Genomic DNA, 20,517 nt, shown 5'->3' on the forward strand with positions numbered 1-20,517 from the left:
AGGGCAACTATGGATGGGCAATAAATGCTGGCCCAGCCAGTGACACCTACATTCCGAGAATGAATAAAAAAACATTGAGGCCCCGATCAAACAGCTGGTGTTCAGCGCAGAAGCCAAAATCAGTAGCATATGAGTACTTCTATCTCTGCAAGATTTACTGATTACTTTACAAAAGCACTCTTACCAAACTAAAACTGAAAGGAAGCCCCAGCAACCACTTGTGCCATATTTGAGGTATTGTTTGCTTGATTCTGCTGCCTCTTGCTGCTCCTGCCAGTTTGTTTTGTCACTGAATATGCAGGAAGGAATATATTCTGGATAGTCATGTAATAACCTTGGGAGATATTGGTATTAATAGATATTGGTGGCAGCAATAATTGAGGCAAGGAACCACAGGGGACATAATGAAGAACAAGACGTAGCTAGTTGCTATTGATGTTTTCCACTATTTCATAGATGGACTGCCGATATATTGTACAACAGAAGTTCTGAGGGAAAAGCATTGGAGGAGGCTGGTGTGGTCAGTTGTCAAAAACTGCAGGCAGGTCGAGGGATGAGGAAGGATAGTTTACAACAGTCACAGTGGATGGCATTTGTGACTTTGATAAGGTTTTCTTTCCATTCCTGTTGATGCTGCTTTGGCTGCAGTTTTCACAATTTGATTTTTAATATTATCTGTTCGTTCACAGAATAATGTAATAATATCATGAACCACCACTGATACAGGTCTGTTATGGAAAAATTCCATTCTCTGCCAATCTTTGCTCCTGTGTGTTAGGCTAGTGGGAAAGAAACAGTCGTCAGACTTCAAAAGTAAAGAATTTCCTGAAGTATTTTGAGACATTGTGGTGTGAAAAGGCACTAAATAAATGCACATATTATTATAATTTTATGTCTATTGCTATAAGTGCCAGTGTTTGGATTCTAAACCTTTCCATTTCAGGCAGCCAACATCAGTTTCAAGCATTTCCAGCTTAGTTGTATTCCCCCACCCCCATCTCTGTCTCTGTCTCTCGCTATGAACTTCTTTACCCAGAGAATTGTTAGAATATGAAATGTGGAGTAATTGAAGTCAGTAGTGTAGATGCATTTAAAGGGAAGTTATATAAACACATGAGGGAGAAGGTTACGCTGACAGGGTGAGATGAAGAGGGATGGGAGGAGGCTTGAGTGAAACAGAGACCTGTTGGCCTAATAGTTTCCACACCCTAAATTCTATGTAATAATGTGACTCGGTCACAACTGCAGAAAACTAGTGCACCAGAATGACTGACTCCAACCATTCTGTGCCTCTGTTGGTGTGGCTGCCCATTTAATGCCGATTAGTATAGTTTTTGTGCCAAGATTCCACATTCAATTGGAACTGGATTAAGACCGCCCACGTTCATTTGAATCCTTGCAGCCAGCGGACAGGAGAAGGCCCATCAGTCCTGGTTAGATTTGAACTCAGATCCCAGAAAGGTCAAGGTCAGAACCACTGCACATTTGAATTCCTGAAAAATTAGAAGTTTCTGCTCTATTTTTTTCAGTTTTGCTCTTGTGAAGATCGCACTCTGCAAACAGATAAAGTGAGGTTAGTTGAGTAATGGCATTGTTATCTCTAAGACAGAGAAGGTTATGGGTTCAAATCACTCTGCAGGACGTCAGCATATAATGCAGACTGACACTTTCGTCTAGAACCAAGGGGTTGCTACATTGACGGGGTTGCTACATTAACGGAGTTGCTATCATTTGAATGGAATGTTAAACTGAGGGCCTCTCTAGTTATCCAGTTGACCATAAAAGATCGCCTGTATCTATTCAAAGTCCGACTGAATATTCATCCTTCAATCAACACTGACATAGTATACCTGATCGTTTATCTCATTGCTGTTTTATAAGACCTTGCTGTGTACCAATTGTCTGCTGTGTTTGCTGGAAAACGGCAGTGGTTACACTTGCAAAGCTTGGCATGTCAAGATTAGCGCAGCTCCAATCATGAATTGGGACCTCAATTTACATCTTTCCACAATTTCATCTATTTCTTAAGGCCTCCTTGTACTTATTCCTTTCTGGAAAGGAAAGGGAAGTGGAACATGGGAGGGGCACTTCTCTTTGACACCACCATCACAAAATTAATATGAAAATAACTTACACATATGATTATGAATGGTTGTGGTAGCCATGCCTCAATGGTAGCCCCCTCACCCCTGAGGCAGCAGGCTGTAGGTGCTAGTCCCATTTGATGATTTGAATACATACACCTTGAAGTGCCAACGTGGGAGTGCTGCGTCTTTCAGGCAAGACGTTAGACCTCATAAGCTTGCTTGGATATGAAAGATCCAAGGAGTTTATTGAAGAGGAGCAGAAGATTTCTCCTGGTGTCCTTCGTCCTTCAACGACCACAACTAAAACTGATTCACTATGTCACTTACCTCATCGTACAAACTGCAATCTTGCTGTTCACAAATTGGAGTTGTGTTTGTCTACAAAACAACAGCAACCACACTTCAAAAGTAATTCATTAGTTACGAAGCATCGTGGGAAAACCTAATGATGCAAAGAGCAAGATATAAAATGCCAGGTGTTTTTGTACATTGAAATGTTGCACCTAACATCCAATTCAGTCATAAAACTACAGAATCACAAAACATTAACAAAAAGAAAGATTCTCGTTAAATGATTTTTAAAAACTTGTAACTGGAAATTCACAACCATCTGGTCATCTTAAAAACTTTTCTTCGCAACTAAACATCTCAGTGGTCTCTTTTGGCCTGGAGACAAAAGAATAACTTAAACATAGCTCTGCCCGGAAAGTATCCAAATAGGGATAGTCAGAGGTGTAGCTAATGTATGTACATTGACAAGCCATGGGGGTGGGTCAAAGTTGAGGTTTGGCTGACAAGGCACTGCGATGCCTCCAATGCCATGCTACATTTTGTGTCAGGCTCAAAATGACAATGCGATCAGGAATTTGAAAGTTAAGTAAATTATTTGCCAAGTTTTGGAAGGGCCCTGACACAAATCAGCTGAATTCATAGTGATTGGGGCAGGGGTTATGACCCCCTGGGCCACCACCCTTCCCCCTGCACTGGGACAACTGGGACATATCCAAAGCACAAATGGAAAAATCAGATCTTTCATTATTTTTAATTGTGCAAATACTCCTTGTCTTTTAAGAGTTAATTACTTGATATCTTTTACCCCTGACTCCCCTCTTCACATCAAGCAACCCCAAGGCAGGTTCTCAGATCTTGAAATCTTGGAGAGGGGGCAGAGGAGATTTACAAGAATGGTATCAGCGATGGTGGACATCAGTTAGGTGGAGAAATTAAAGAAGCTGAGGCTGACCTTCTTAGAGGTGAGGAGGTTGAGAGAGTTAATCCAGGTGTTCAAAATTTTGGGTACAGTAAACAGGGCGAAACTGGCTCCAGTGGTGGGAGGGTTGGTAAGAAGGAACACAGGCTTAAGGCGATTAGCAAAAGAACCAGAAGTGAGGTGAGGAGAGTTTTATTTTATGCAGCAAATTGTTGTGGTCAGAAATACGCTGCCTGAAAGGATGGTAGAAGCAGATCCAATAATAACTTTCAAAAGAGAATTGAACAAATTGGATACTTGAAAAGAATATAAATGCAGGACCGTGGGGAAAGAACAGGGAGAGTGGGACTAACTGGATCGTTCTTTCACAGAGCCAGCACAGGCACAATGGGTCAAATGACCTTCTCCTGTGCTGCATAAATTCTGTCAGATGATACCTGTCATCAAGTCCAAAGCCAGGTTGTGGGCAGTTTTGGGTGTGGAATGGGTTCAAGATCCAGGATAGCTTGGCAGGTGAAGTTGGGAACTACTTACAAATTGCATTAAGGCAACTTGTTACATTTTAATTCTCTTATTTATGTTTTTATTAATATTTGAGAATAAATTTTTTTTGGCAGGCTCTAACAGCCCATGTTGGCACCTCACTCAGTGCAATGTGCTTTTTCCCATTGCCTTATTCACTTTGGTGTGCTGCAGGGAACCTGATTTTTCCTTGAGGCCAGATACTTCCTATTAATAATCATGACGTTTGAGTTTCGGTTTGAGGTTCAGCTGCAGTTTGACTTTCCAGCCGAGTTCTTTGTGCTTCCTCGCCGAAATGAATTTGGGCATTTCGTTTTGCTCCCTCAAATCCTAGTAATATATTTATATATGCAAATTGATCTGCCTTTGGCTGGTGATTACCAAATGCGATAATAACTCACACAAAGGCGTCTGTTCACTCTGCTGGATGCAGCCCAGCTTGTTTGATGCTTCCTTCTCTACCTCCTTTTTTTGGGGAGGGGGGTGGGTGGCGGTGGTTTCGGAGGTTTTCCCATTTGCTGTTCTTCACTCCACCCCCCTCACCAAGAAGACCCTTTACCCTTGAGGAGTTCATTCCAGTGTTCGTGGAACAAACCCCATCTGGCTTCGCTCTCTCGCCTGGGCTGCGGGCTAATAAGGGGAGATTTATGCAGAACGGTGACTGAGAGCTGTGCAGAGGCGCTGCAGAGAGAGACAGGGAACAAATTAAAGCCCAGTGTTGTCCGTACTCTCATTATGCAGCATTTGCAAGACAGGAAACACAAAAAGCGGATAAAAATGCAATGGATAGGTAAACATCCTGGGATGCACAGTGAGAAAACGAGTAATCATTTATTTGATGTGTTGCATTTAAAGATTTCCTGCACCCATTGCACAAGTTTGTCCCCATAATTCAGCCTGCGACTGTTTCTCCCCAATGAATAGATTTCTTCTCCTTGGCTAGCGATCCGCGGGGATACCGCCCAATGCCCGCCCCCCTCTCGCGGCCATTGGCTCACCCAGGACCCGCCCATCCTGGCGCTATTGGTGGGAGCTCACGCCAGCCACAGAGGGCCTGACGGTGATTGGTGGAGTGGGCTGTCGGTTAGGGGGTCGGTGATGTCCCGCCCCCCTCCCTCCCTCTCCCGCTGCCTGGATACTTTGCTCCGGCCGCTGCTACTCGCTGCGATGCGAGAGCATCAGCTGGAGCGAGAGACAGGGGCGATGAGGAATCAGCCCTGGTCCAGAGAGCCCATTCATCCCAGCGGCAACAAGGGGCTGCAAACTGCAGGAGGAGGAGGAGGAGAATTAAACCAACAATTCGAATAAAACCTCGGGGGAAAAAAACCCCCCCCAAAAAAAAAAATTCCTTTTAAAAATCCGCTCCGTTTTGTTCTGTTTCTCTGCTACATAAATCCGGGGGAAGATGCTGAGCAGGTTAAGGAGCGGCAGCATCAGGAACCTGGACCGGGAGTTCGACTGCACCGTCAGACTGCTGGACGATTCCGAATATTCCTGCACCATTCAGGTTAGTGTCATCCTGAGAGCTGAGACAAGGACATTAGCTTCGGGTTCATTTGCAAGGTGCAACCTCATGTGTCTGTGAAGCACTTTGCACCTTTTGTAACTGCATGTTTTGCTGCTGTGTGTGTGTATTTTGAATGTATAGTAGTTATTGTGTGGTACACCACAGCTGTCTTGGCTACACTACCAAGGGGATAACCCATATTAAGTAAATGAGATTATGGTCATCTCGAAGCCTGATTATATTTAGCAGAAATATGCTTAACTTTTCTGTGAGAGTGTTGGTCTCCACACCATCCTCCTAATGGTTGTTGTAATGATTTTTGACTATAGTGCTTTAGTGCAGAACACCTATGTTGTGGGAGAAGAAACATTCACTTATATCAATTATCATCTATGTGAAATGCATCTCTTGTAGCAATGATCGGTCAATACTCCCTCTTTTTTCCTTATCTGGATGTAGATATCAGTGAGAAATAGGAAGCTATGCTGTCCCTCTTACCTCAGTTTGCTAGGGAATGGTGGGATGGTTGGAACAGGGGCAATTCCTGGCATATTAGCTGGTAACTTGGAGCTAATCCCGTTAAGGTGTGAAGAATATCTTGGTTTTCCAAGTGTCGTGATTCAGATCTTATTAAGGGACGAAAAAGGATGCATTTCTTTCTGAATGACTGTCTCCTCGACATACTAATTTAAGACAACTACTTGCACTGCTATTTATTTAACACTGGAACAGCCAGATTTAACCTGGTGAAATACCGTATGTGTGCCTTTATGTTGTTACTGTGATGACTGTCCATCAGCACTCTTTTTCCTTCTCCTCTTCTCCCTCCCAAAAAGAAGCAGGTGGAGGTTGGCAGACCCTTGAATGAACATGTGTGAACTACTTTACCCCAAATTATTTTGGTGAAAGAAAGTTTTCTTCAGTGTGATGGGTTCCTACATGTTTACCTGCTGATGGAGAAAGGATCCGTATCTTTCTGCATTAAAAATGCATTCTTACTGGATGAAGCATTTTGCACAACGTTTTACCAGGCGTGTAGTGGTGGTGACACCAGATGGTGTAGATTAACCCTTTTGAGCACCTGTTTTTTGGAACTTGCATGTTTGTAACGACAACTGAGCATGTCTGCAGCTGTAGACAATTAAAATCTTGAATAAAAATTAGGTGGAGGTTTGTGCTGTAAAAGTTGGTGCTGCAGCAGATCAAGTTTGTGGCATTCTATCATTCAACAAAAACCCAGCATTTTTTTTTTTATTCACAGGGTGTTGGGCATTGCTGGCCAGATCAGCATTTATTACCCATCCCTAATCGCCGTTGAGAAGGTGGCGGTGAGCTGCCTTCTTGAACTGCTGCTGTCCATGTGGTGTAGGTACATGCATAGTTCTGTTAGGGAGGGAGTTCCTGGATTTTTACCCAGCGATAGTGAAAGATGGGTGATATAGTTCCACGTCGGGGTGGCGAGTGGTTTGGAGGGGTGGTGTTCCAGCACCATTTATACAGCAGCTTTAACATCGTAAAAGATCCCAGGATGCTTCTCAGGAGGCTTAGCAAACCAAGTTTGGCACTGAACCAGATATTAGGATAGGTGGGCAAAAGCCTACTTAAAGAGGTAGGTTTTAGGGAGCATCTTAAAGGGAGAGAGAGAGGCGAAGAGGTTTAGGAAGAGATTACAAGAGCTTTGGGGCTAAACAGCTGAAGGCATGGCAGTCGTTGGTGGTCTGAATAAAATCAGGGGTGCAATAAAATCCACAATTGGAGGAGTACAGAGATCTCAGAGGATTATAGGGCTGGAGGTTATAGAAATAGGGAAATTATAGGGCTGGAGGAGATTGCAGAGATCTCAGAGGGTTGTAGGGCTGGGGGAGATTGCAGAGATCTCGGAGGGTTGTTGGGCTGGGGAAGGGTTGTAGGGCTGGGGGAGATTGCAGAGATCTCGGAGGGTTGTAGGGCTGGGGAAGGGTCGTAGGGCTGGAGGAGATTGCAGAGATCTCAGAGGGTTGTTGGGCTGGGGGAGATTGCAGAGATCTCGGAGGGTTGTTGGGCTGGGGAAGGGTTGTAGGGCTGGGGGAGATTGCAGAGATCTCGGAGGGTTGTAGGGCTGGGGAAGGGTCGTAGGGCTGGGGGAGATTGGAGAGATCTCAGAGGGTTGTAGAGCTGGAGAAGGGGTTAGAAAGATGGGTGCAGCTCAGCAGGCTATGCAACACCCCGTCTGTGAAGTGTTTTGGAACACAAGAACAGGAGCAGGCTATTAAGCCCCTGGAACCTGGTTCCACCATTCAGTCATATCATGACTGATCTGTATGTTATCTCTCTCCAACTGTCTTGGCTTTATATCCTGCTATACCCCTGGCTAGCAAAAATCTATTGATCTTAGATTTAAAATTATTAATTGAGTGAGCTTTATTTTTGCTGAAGAGAGTGCTGGACTACATGGTTTTACATGAGAATGTTTCCTAACCTCTCTCCTGAATGGCTTTGCTCTGATTTTAAGGTTATGTTCCCTTATCTGAGACTCACTTCACCAGCAGAAAACATTTCTCTCTATTTACCCTATCAATTCCTTTCAAAATCCTAAAATCCTCAATCACATCACCCTTAACCATCTGTATTCCTGGCAATTCAAGCCTGGTTTATGTAATCTCTTCATAAAACCTAACACTTAGAGCCCAAATGATATTCTGGTTATTCTGTGCTGCACTCCCTCCAAAGCAAGTATATCCTTTGTAAGGTACTGTGCCTAGGCTGTACGCAATATTCCAGAAATAGTCTAATCAGGGCTTTGTGGAGCTCTAGCAAAAGTTCCACCCCTTCATATTCTAGCCCACGAGTTATAAAGGCTAACATTCCATTATCCTTTTTGACTGTTTTTCTGTAACTGACTGCACACCTCAATCTCGTCGAATCTCCACAATTTTCGATTTTCACTATTTAACTAATACTCGTATCCATGTCTTTTTTATTGGTCAAAAATGGAGGACCTCACACTTGGCTGTGTTGAAATCCATCTGTCACAGTTTTGCCCACTCACTCAATCTATCAGTGTTGCATGGTAATTCTCTGCTTCTGTCTATACCACTTACTATACCAATCTCTGTGTCACCAGCAAACTTGGATATGTAGCTCTTGTGTTATCCATTGAGGTAATCATAGAGTATTGGCCTGATCAAAACTCTCCATTACAATGACAATAGGCCATTAAAAAGAGTGGCGACAGAATGTAATGTGGAACAAGAAGACAGAAAAGGACACCCGAGAGCAACCCAGAAGAATGTCATCTTTTGTTGTTGTCATGTTGCCCTTCGTCTGTATAATGTAGCTGAACGTGTGTGTTATTAGTCCATGCTTGAAACTCTGACATAACAGTGCTGTCTCTGGTGCTCACTCAGTATAGGCTCTGCCGAGATTGGAACTCTGCCTATATTTAGACCAAAAATGTCCTTAATTCAGCATCTGATCTTTGTTCAGATCTAGGAATGTAGAAGCAACAGGGTCCCATTCAGCTCTTGAGACTGTTCTTCCAATTAGCTGATCTGCACCTTAACTCCAACTACCCATCTTTGGTTCTATAACCCTCAATCCCCTTGCCTAACAAAAATACTATGAATCTTAGTTTCGAAAATTCCGATTGACCCCCTGCCTCAGTGGCTATTTGGGGGAGAGAGAGTTCCGGATTTTCACCACCCTTTGTGTGAAGAAGTGCTTCCTGACATCACTGCTGAATGGCCTGGCTCTAATTTTCAGATTATATCTCCAACCACAGGGGCATTGTGATGAGAATTGCCTTCAGCATTCTGTTTAATATTGCACCTATTTTGATCAACCTATTGAAATTTGTTCATTTAATTGGGCCCCGGAAGGAAAATAACTGGCTAAGTCAAGATAGTTTCTCATGATTGGATTCCACCAATGCTTAATATCCAGCCTCACACCTGTTATATCCCATAAAGCCAGTTGGTGAAGGATAGACTGGAACCAATCTTTACACACTTTTTTTTTTATTTATGGAGTTACATATTACAAGTGTGTATCTCCTGACCAAACGACCACAATTTCAGTCTGTGTCTAATTATAGGGGAAAAAGAGAATCCCGAAATAGTGCCCACCATCTGCGAACAATTAAATACAATTAATAACTCATTGAAAATGACCACAAGCACGAAACATGAGAGAACATTTTTCTCCCTGGAAGAAATTATAGTTGGAGGGAAGTCATGTTGACATCGAGCCATGGCCCGAGATTGTTGCCAGGCTTAAACCTTCAAAGATGTTGAAGTCACAAGGACAAGGTTTCTGTTCCTGTTACTGACCCACACCAAGGGCAGAATTTTACGACAGCGGGATTTTACGTTCCCGCTGTCTTCAATGGGATTTATAATAGCCCGCCGCATTTTACGGCCCTGTCCCTGGTGAAACGGAGTCGTAAAATTCTGCCCCAAGTGTAGTTTACCCATCACCTAAGTGCTCACTAGCCTACTTTGACTCCTGGTCCAGAAATGCCTCCATTTTAAAATCCTCACCTTTGTTTTCAAATCCCTCTATGGCTTCACCCTTCCCTATCTCTCCAATATCCTCCAGCCCTACAACCCTCCAATATTTCAGGCCTCCAATTCTGGCCTCTTGACCATTCATAATTTGAATCGCTCCACCATTGGTGGCCACGCCTTCAGCAGCCTAGGCCCTAAGCTCTGGAATTTCCTCCCTAAACCTCGCTGCCTCTCTATTTCTCCCTCTCCCTTAAGATCCTCCTTAAAACTTAACTTTTTGACCAAGCTTTTGGTCACCTGTCCTAACATCTCCTTATGTGGATTGGTGTCAAATTTTGTTTGATAACATTCTGTGAAATCCCTTTGGATGTTTTACTGCGTTAAAGGTACTACATAAATGCAGGTGGTTGTTGTCATTACAGACAAGAAAACAACTATGAGAAAAAAATATTGATCACAGTGATGCCCAGTTTGTTCACTGGCTAGTGTAACTCACGTACTGACTGACTGACCTCTTCAATCACTGGTATGTTGACTCTTGTAGGATCTGCAGTAAGAGGAAAATGACCTCTGGTCAAAATCAGGCACAACTAGGAAACTCTTTCCTTACTCCATAAGGCAACCAAATGACCTCCCAAGAGACTATGGTTACCCTGAGCTTTCTCAAGGGAAATTTAACTAATATCCCCTATCCCCGCTGCACTCTCACGTTCCTCCTTCATCAGAAATGTGTCCAATCCCTTATCAAAGGACTGTTATGCTCGGCACTTCATTTCCTCAATGTTAAGGAGCTGATGAACTCATTGAGATGTTTGACGAGCAGATACTAATTACTTGCAAGTATCCTTGTGGGAGATTGGCAAGGGCTGAAATAGCAGCTAATTAAAACCCTAATCATATAAGTTTTCTAAAAGCAATAATAAAAGAATTATAGCAGTATATTGTAGATTCCGCCCCCATTTTAAGAGCTTACTTCATGTTCAGTTTTCTACCATGATTGCTACGTTTTTGGGTTTTTAAACAAATCAGTGAGATGGGTGCCATTGTTATGGGTTTTGCACGTCATTTATATTGGCATGCTCGGGAATATCTCTCAAGGTTATTCACTACAACCAGTATATAACAAAGGATTGCAAGGGCAGGTATGCAAGTCAAAGACATTTCCCGGCTTGTCACCAGGCTAAGTAAATCATTGGTGCCAACAGACTTTAGGAAGAAATTACAACTAGAGTAATATTCTTTGTTTCTATGCAAGTACAACTCAAAATATATTTTCTCTGCCTCCCCCTCCTCCTTTAAGGTGCTCCATACCCCTTTGACCAAGCTCCTGTTCATTGTCCTAATATTTCTTTACGTGACTTTGCATCAATTTTTGTCTGATAATGTGCTTGCGAAGCCACTTGGGTTGTTTTTACGATGATAAAGGCACTAAAAGCAATTTGTTATTGCCAAGGACATTCTGCAAAGGTAGATGCTATACAAAGCCCTGGTGGGACCACAGCTGTGTTCAGTTTTGAGCACCACACATTTGGAAGGATATGGAAGGAGTGCAGCGTAGATTGACCAGGATGAAACCTGGACTCCAAAGGTTAAATTGCAAGAAGAGATTACACAAACTCGGGTTGTAGTCAACGTTCTCTCTCTCTTTTTGTGCGTAGCCTGTTTGTTGCATTGCGTAGTCGCTTTAAGATTGCTGTGCAGCCGTGCATGCATACGTCTTAAAGGGACTGTTGGTGTACGTGGCCAGTTTGTTGAGTAGCAAGTTCTGGATTGCTGCGTGGCTGTGCACCCGTGCAGCTCAGAGGGAAGATTGGCTGTATTCTCTGGAACTTAGAAAGTCAGGGATAATTTGATCAAAATTCTCATGATATTGAAGGAGACTGATAGGGTAGATAGAGAGAGACAATTTCTGTGGCTCAGGAGTCTGGGAACAGCAGACATATCCTAAAGATTAGAGCTAGAGCTTTCAGGAATGAGATTCGGAAACACTTCGACACACAAAGGGTGACAAAACTTTGAAACACTGCTCTGCAAATGGCAATTGACGTAACATCAATTGTTAAATTTAAAACTGAGATTAATAGATTTTTGTTAACCAAAGATATTAAGAGATATGGGGCAAAGAGATGGGTATATTGAGTTAGGTTACAGATCTGCCATAATCTCACTGAATAGCAGAAAAGGCTTGGGGGCTAAATGGCTTCCATCTATGGCTTCAAAGGCTATTCTCTGCTTTCTGTTTCAGCCCCGGTTTATCCTATTAATTTGGATTCTTCTGTCACTGGCTATGACACATTTCATGTAAGAGGTATAATATTTTTTTCCACGCCCAGTTCCTGGCTTACTCGTCCCTCACATGCTGTAATTTTACATATCATTGCACGTTGACCTTTCGGCTTCCAGACTGAACCCTCATTGTGATCTAACAGAAGAATAATCTATAGGAATGGATGTGTTTCATCACAGAATTTTAATGGCTCAGAAGGAGGCCATTTGGCCCATCGTTCTCTACCAGCTCTCTAAATGAACATTATGACTTAATGCTATTGCCCTGCCTTTTCCCTGTAGCCCCGCACATTGTTTCTATTCAAATAATTATCTAACGCCCTTTTGAATACTTCGATTGAACCTGCATCCAACACACTTCCAGGCAGTGCATTCCAGACCCAAACCACTTGTTGTGTGAAAAAGTTTTTTCTCACGTCACATTTGCTTCTTTTGCAAATCACTTTAAATTTGTGCCCTCTCGTTCTTGACCCTTTTATGAGTGGGAACAGTTTCTCTCTATCTACCTAGTCCAACCCCCTCATGATTGAACATCTCTATCAAATCTCCTCTTAGCCTTCTTCTCTCCAAGAGAATAGTCCCAACCTCTTCAATCTATCTTCGTAACTGAAGTTTCTCATCCCTGGAACAATTCTTGTAAACCTCTTCAGCACTCTCTCCAATGTGTTCACATCCTTCCTATAATGTGGCGTCCAGAACTGCGGCTGAGGTCTAATGAGTGTCTTATATAAATTCAGCATAGCCTCCTTATTCTTAGTACTCTATGCCCCTGTTAATAAAGCCCAGGATACTATATGCTTTATTAACTGCTCTCTCCACCTGTCCTGCCACCTTCAATGATCTATGCACATATATACCCAGGTCTTAATAAATCTGTTTAATAGATTTAGAGGAGTGGTTTGCTGGATATCCCTTGATGTAGCTCAAGGTAAATATAGTTCTTGCCATGTGTGTTTTATGATGGCAATAGATTGATTTATTGACTCTTCAATGGGAATCCTATGTGTAACTGTCATTGGAAATTACATCAAAATTACAACTTTCAAAAAAGCTGGTTGTCCCAGCTGGTCCATGTTGGTGTTTATCTTCCTCGCAATCAGTATATTAATCCGATGTTCCTGCCCTGTTCCAAAGTCCCTTTATCCAACGTTACTTCAACTATCTATTTTAACGTATTTGTAAATATTGACTTCTTCAGTCACTAACTCTATTAATGGATTTCATAGCACTCTGTGTAAAAGTGTGTTTCTCCTGTCGTCTGTCTTAAGTATTTTATAGTTAATCTTTCATCCCTGTCCTTCATTCTTGGCCCCTTCAATCACTGGAGTGGATTCTCCAACCTCTGTAGAACTCTGTTCCTGTTCTATAAGGCTTGGTTGCTCACTCTTTCACAGCCACAGGATGTTCTGAAGTGTTTTACAATCAACAAAGTAATTTACAAGTGCAGTCACTTTTGTAATGTTAGGAAATGCAGCAGCCAATTTGTGCACAGCAAGCTCCCACAAACAGCGGTGGCCAGATAGTCTGTCTTGGTGATGACAAATGATTCCTCTAAGCTGCACAGGTGTGCAACAACCCGGAAATTCTCAAGCAAGCCAAGCACAAGTCGGCCCCTTTAAGTTACCATCTGTGCAAAATGGCCGCACAAAAGAATATAAAGAGCCTGTATGCTTAAATGAGTAGGCTGCATGCAATAAAAAGAGAATAGAGGGAATGTTGGCGATGACATCTTTTTATCTGGCTGTGTTAAATTTTGTTTGGTAACACTCCTGTGAAGCGCCTTGGGATGTTTTTGCAACATTAAAGGCACTATATAAGTGCAAGTTGTTAGTGGCTGACAGATCACTATCTAGACTCCATTAGTAAGTATGCTTGTATTGAGATTAATTGAGAACATGGTTGGCCTTGGGCTGTGATGCTTTCCATTGTTAAATAACCTGCCTCAGTTTGCATAACCAATGGCAAAATGTTGGTGAGTTATTGACGGTGCACTGGCTGCTGTGGAACCAGAGCCCATGGGGAGCCAATATCACCAGCACAGAGGGGAGAAATACTGAAGAGCATTAAAGAGTTAAAACAGGTGACTACATTTAGTTGCAACTGATTTCTGCAGGCCCGTGATTGCCTTCTCTTTGTGACATTCCAGTTTGCTTTTTGAAGCATGTGCAGAGATTCCTTGGTTAAGATTTTTTTGTGAGTGAGTTTATTTTTGCAAACCTCATTCAGTTCTGCTACTACCTGAAATCTAGGCTGTGTTTCCTCCAGGTGTCCCAGATCATTTTGAGGTCAAGGTTACTTATGAGCCTCGCTCCATTATTCTCTTCCCACTTTGCAACTCTTGTCCCCCCCCTCCCCCCCCACTTTCCCCCCATCATCTAACTATTTCAAACAGCAGAAGAAGCCCTCAAGGAAAGAGGTAGAAATCATCACACTTCTGATTTTCAGAGATATTCCCCAAAGCTCCTTTTAATTTCAAATTTTGAACCCTTTTGTGTACTAATCCCTTGAGTCAATCTGAGGAGCAGCATCGGATTGGAAAACCTTTCATCTGAGTAATCTGTTGTTCACCCTCCCCCATGTATACACCCCCTTCTCTCTGCCCCACCATCCCTGAGCTTGTGAATTCAGTCAGTCATTGTCCTTGCTGTAATGCCTTTCCCTAGAGCTCGTCTCTCCATGTCAGTGTTTTACTAGGATCACTGATTCCATTAATCCCGTCTGAGGCAATACATTGCAGTTTTCCTTTGTTTTAATAGCACAACTCGAGAAAGAAATCAAACTGATAAATAGCTTAAAGGTGCAGTTATTTACTGCAGTCGTCACCAGAATGTAAATGAGTGTTTTATTTTGAACAGAAACTGAGGCAGATCAGATGAAGCTTAGGGTAAATCTTGTAGAGGATGTTATTCGAAATGAGACATAAGTTTACCTCTTTTGTTTTCCTGTTGTTCATTGCTTGTCTCAGACCATCTGGATCTTGGGATTTGTTGATGAGTATGTAGGTCACGAAACATGTAGTGTTAATCAGCTGGTACAGCCTGATGGCCTTGTAGGTAGTACACCCACCTATTCCAAGATAGTCAGAAAAAAATAGCGTTGATATAAAGTCTTTTCTGACTCAGGACATCCCAAAGTGCTTTCCAGCCAATGGAATATTTTTGAAGTGCAGTCACTGTTGAAATATAGGAAGTGGGGCAGCCAATTTTATGCACAGCAAGATCTCATAAACGGCAATGTGATCATCGCTAGGTAATCTGCTTTTTTATTGATGTTGAGGGATAAATATTGGCTGGAATTTTTTGGAGGGAAATTCCTTACTCCTCTTTGAAATAATAGCCGAGGGATCTTTTACGTCAACCTAAGAGGGCATACGGGGCCTCGATATAACATGAAGTAAAGGTCTGTAAAAATGTGGGAGTAAGATTAAAAATATGTCAAAGGCAATTTTTTTTTTCTCCTGTTACACCTTATTGTGACAATACGTGGTGGAGATTTAGCATGTTTCTATAATGCCTCAGTCACCCAGTTACATTTTATAGACATGTATCAATTTAGGAAATTCCACACAAGCAAACAATTGAATACCTAAAAATCCCACCGAGGGTGGGGCGGGAAGAGGAGGGTTTTTTTTTCGAGTTCAAAGACAGCAGTGTTTTCTCAATGAGAGTCTTTATTGAACTGATGTAAAATGTCAGCCTATAAAGAGCTTCCCACATGGCAGTGGTCACATGACTACAGCAAGCCAGATAGGACATGTAGTACTGTTGCATATCAAAACCCAAACATCCCCATTTTCATAGTACAAAAGATCCAAACATCCTCCTTTCCTAATGAGCGGAAGACAGATTTGTATGCACAATCATGTGTAACTGTGAGTTACTCGAGTTACCCACTGTTGTCGTGCATTAACAACTATTTGTTCTACTAGTCAATCTCTGCCTCTGCATTTCATACATAGCCTTTGAATTGTGCAGGCCTCTTAATGGTATGCATGCGCATTGTCATTGGCTTTTCACCTGGGTGATGTTCCTTGTCCAGAGAGTGTCGTTTCTGTGGTATAAGTTGTTGTTCCATTGCCATTGATGGGGACCAGTGGACCTCTGGGATTGATGGTAGTTTTGTACTCAGGACAGCTGGCGCGATCCCTTCTCCCTGACCGGCCAACTGCGGTGAAGGAACAGCTTTCATATTCATAACAGTTGTTCATATATGCTTGTGGTATATTTGGTCATTCACTGAGGTGACAGTTTCTCTACGCATGTTCCAAGTTTCCATCTGGACTGGCTGTGTTATGAGCGTTGAAGGTTTATACCCTGACTGGCTCTCCAGTGCTCAGGCCTGGCATAGTTTGGCATGAAATTTGGTATTCTGTCATTTCACCTTGATTTTTTCACTTATGCTTGTTACTACTTCTGATTTTAGTAGTTTTTATTTGCTATTGGAAGAGATGTTTGCGGCATGTGTGTGGGGTTAATGTGGAGATGACGTGTAGTGTTGAATTTCCCAATCCTTTGTGAAATTGCTGAATTCTTCACTCAAGGACTGAGGGCTATTGTCACTCATCACAATGCCTGAAATGCTGTAATGACTGAAGTGTGCTTTCAGGCATTCAACTATTTTTCCTGTCGTCATTGAAGTCAGCTGGTCTAACTCCCAGTGGTCAGAATAGTAGTCTAGTGACAAGATAGTCAGTTCCTGCTATAGTGAAGAGGTCTACTCCCAGCTTCATCCATGGTCTGTCTGAGATGTCATGCGTCATCATTGGCTCTTTAGCTTGGTAAACGTTACAAGCACCACACTGGCCGATGTGGTCTTTAATTTCATTGCTCATGTTTGGCCAGTAAAGCACTTCTCTTGCCTTTCCCAGACTCAATTCAACTCCTTGATGGCTTGCATGGATACACTTCAGCAATTCTCCTCTCATTTCCTTAGGGATGATGACTCTATTTCCTTTGTACAAGATGCCATCACGAGCTGTCGATTCACCTCGGTAGGCCCAATATGCCCTTGTGACCTTGGGTGTGTCCTTGATGCTCTCAGGCCATCCTTTCATCCCTACTTCTTTGAGGCTTATTTCTGGACCCCTCTGAAAGTCTCAGTGCGGAGCAGAGCAGAGCTTGCCTCTTGTCTCTGCAGCAGTACTGCGACCCGAGTTAAGCCTTGTGCTTGGTCTACCCCACCCTGGTCTCCACAACGATACAGAGCTGGGAGGAGGTGGAAAGCCCAAGTTGGACACTAACAAACGGGCGAGCTGCCTCAGGCAGCAGACTCCTACGGCTTGCCACCAATATTACACTAAGCTAGGTGGGTTTTAACCTCCTGAACTCATTGGGAATATCCTGTTATGCCTTGAGCAGGCTTGGTACATCTGTAAAATGAGAAGTAGGGTGTTAAGGTGTTTACTGTCCTTTTTATTCGCTCATTGACAGCACAGCTGGTCAGAGAGGGCCATGAGAAGATTTACAAAGGAACCAGGGATAGGGAGTACAATGTGAAGCTGAATGCTGGTTAGCCTGCAGTATTTGCCAAATGCTAATAGCAGTTCATTTACACACATTCTTTCTCTGAAATCTGGGGTCTTGTCTTTGGCAGCTTGCGAGGCCTTTAACCCTTTTGGTGCTGTGCTGTCGGCAGTTTCAAAAATATGTCTTTTTCATGAGGCTTTATTGTCTTGAGAGAGAGAAGAAGACTTTGTTTGAGATGGCTTCTGGTAAAAACCATGCTTCTGAACAACAGGCTGAAGCTGTGTCCAAGGAATCCTCTTTTTTTTAAGAAACATTCTATGAGATGTGTTTTTGGCTTGAGGTTGTCTGAAGTTAATGTAAATCAGTGCAAACCAACACAACAACAATCACTGGACTCGAGTATTTCACTGTATGTGAAGGAGTTTGAGATGTTACTGAGAAATGTAATGCAGTGCTTTAAAGAAAAAAGAAAAATCTTGCAATTATACAGCACCTTTCACAACATCTGAAAGCACTTTACAGTCAATTAAATATTTTTAACATGTTGTAATTTAGGAAATGCAGCAGCCAATTTGTGCACAGCAAGCTCCCACACACATTAATGTGATAATGACCAGGTAATCTGTTTTGTTTTAGTAGTGTTGGTTGAGGGATAAATATTGGCCAGGGACTGGGAAGGACTCGCCTACTCTTCAGATAGTGCCTTGGATAGAGGACAGATGGGATCTTGGGTTAAACATCTCAAACAAAATAAAAGCACCTCTGACAGTGCAGCATTCCCTTGTACGGGCTCTGGGAGTGTCAGTCACAATGGACTTGTGTTTCTAGAATGGGACTTGAGCCCATCACCTTCTACCTCAGAGGTGTGTGTGTGCTACCCACTGAACCATGGCTGACATCTTACTCTTTGAGCAATAAATACTTGTTCCTTCTCCCTTCTCTGCATGTGTGACAGACATTATTTAAACTGTTCATTAGCTGGACTGGGGAATGCATTGATTGGTGATATTTGGATATCTGTTGCACATGTCTGTGAATGTATAGCTCTGACACTAAATTAGGAAGAGACAGCTTGGCAACTAGAAAATGAATTGAACAAAATATGCAAATGGGTTGAACCAGAGCAGAGGAAATTTAACACAAGTGTATAGCACGGTATGTTGGAAGGGAAGGAAAGGATGAATGAAGTAGATATCGCATGAATGGTGTTGAAATAACCAGTAGATTAGATTTGACGCTCAATGTGTCCAACCAGTGAAGCCAAGGAAATGTTGAGTTATCATCATAGCCTGTGGAGGAGGTTATTTTCAAACTGTATAGTGCTCTGCTCAGTCCGCACTATGTGGTACTGAGATCCGTTTTGAATGCCCTTGTGTTGCGTTGATGGGATGGTTAATGCACTTTAATTTGGGAGTCGGTCGCTTTCCTTCCCCCATTAACGCTGGCAATACGGCCAAGTTACAACCGATAGGACTCCAACTCACATTTTGGGTTGGAACTGCCAGCCTGAAGTGTACCCACTTTGACCAGTCCCACAGGCGAGGGAAGAGAAGGCACCTGGCTAAGGGTCATTGCCAGATTATTTTTGTGGGTCCCGGACCATTCCAGTATTTTGTTTAGACCAGTAACGCTCCGTCAGAGTAATGGATGCAATACAAAACTCAGATTGTGTAAATGTCAGCAATTTGTGCATTGAGGCATTTGCAAGCTTGTGTGTAATGCAGTTGATGTATTGTTATCAATGTTTGCGCTGTTAGTATTAATCCTCACTGATTTACAGTCATTTGTGCACAGTTCTAGCCAGCTGACAGTCGAGATACTGGCTGTCAGGTTATGGGTAAAATGCGTTGAGTTTCAGTGACACCTTTTACAGAATGAACGCGTACAAAGCAAAGATGATTCAGAAGCAGGAAAGCAGCCAATATAATCCATGCAGATCAGGCCTGCAGTGAGGCAACTGGTCAGACAGACTGAGCTCGCTGGTGATACCGAAAAAAAAACCTTACACATTGGAAATCTAAAAATAAGCAAAGTGCTGGAGTGGCACAGCAGGTTGAAAGAGAAGAAAAGATTAATGTTTTTGTTGGAATTGTTTATTAAACAACTCCCATCTTAAATATCTGTAGCCTTTAGGGACCAGCATTGAATGTTGATGAGGAAACCAACAATAATTGCTTGCATTTATATAGCTCTGTTAACATAATATTAGCGGAGGAACAATGTGGCTTCAGAGCAGGCAGATCCACGCTAGCTTCAGGAGAAGTGCTGAGAGCAACAAACACCTCTACCATGTTCTTGTGGATCTCACAAAAGCATTTGACACCGAGGGCAGGACAGGCCTCTACCAGATACGAGAGAAAATTGGCTTTCCTCCCAAGCTTATACAATCTCATGCGGTCCTTCCCTGGTAACATGCACGGCACTATTCAGTTCAATGGCTCCAGCTCTGACAGTTTTAAGATCAAGAATGGGGTGAAACAGGGTTGTGTCTTAGCCCCTATTCTGTTCAGTATCTTTTTCTCTGTCCTCCTGTCCTCTGCTTTCCCTGCCGACATAGAAGGAACGTATCTCCACACACGATCAGACGGGAAATTCCTCAACCTTTCAAGGCTGAAAGCCAAGACAGAAATGCGGCATGTCCTGATCAGAGAACTTCTGTATGCTGATGATGTTGCACTATCTGCCCAGACAGAAGACCAGCTCCAAAGGCTTATGGACCGTCTCTCCCGTGCCTGTGTCATGTTCTGCCTCACCATCAGAGTCAAGAAAACTGTAATTGTGGGACAGTTATGATCTCCACCTGTGATCAGACTCAACAACACACCACTGGAAGCAGTCAGCAAATCCTGCTGCCGTGGGCCTATGGTGACAGACAACATGCTCCTTGACAAAGAGCTCAGCACATGCATTGGAAAGGCAGCCACCAACTTTGGGCCACTAACAACATGGGCAGCAA

General features: G+C 42.9%; 1 protein-coding gene across 4 annotated transcripts in view; it reads left to right on the plus strand.

Annotated features, from left to right (window-relative positions):
- The first annotated feature begins 4,980 nt into the window (after positions 1 to 4,980).
- Positions 4,981 to 20,517, plus strand: part of frmd5a (FERM domain containing 5a) — a 215,921-nt gene continuing 200,384 nt past the window's right edge. Inside the window, exon 1 of one of the 4 annotated variants that reach the window (XM_078530135.1) lies at positions 4,981 to 5,326. Coding sequence is in view for 2 of the 4 variants with exons in the window: in XM_078530132.1 (XP_078386258.1) it covers positions 5,225 to 5,326 (102 nt within the window). In the remaining 2 variants the exon portion in view is untranslated. The remainder of the gene's footprint in view (positions 5,327 to 20,517) is intronic. The other 3 variants (XM_078530132.1, XM_078530133.1, XM_078530131.1) reach the window with 3 other exon arrangements.

The sequence above is a fragment of the Cetorhinus maximus genome, chromosome 26, assembly GCF_964194155.1.
Source record: "Cetorhinus maximus chromosome 26, sCetMax3.hap1.1, whole genome shotgun sequence".
Lineage (NCBI taxonomy): Eukaryota > Metazoa > Chordata > Chondrichthyes > Lamniformes > Cetorhinidae > Cetorhinus > Cetorhinus maximus.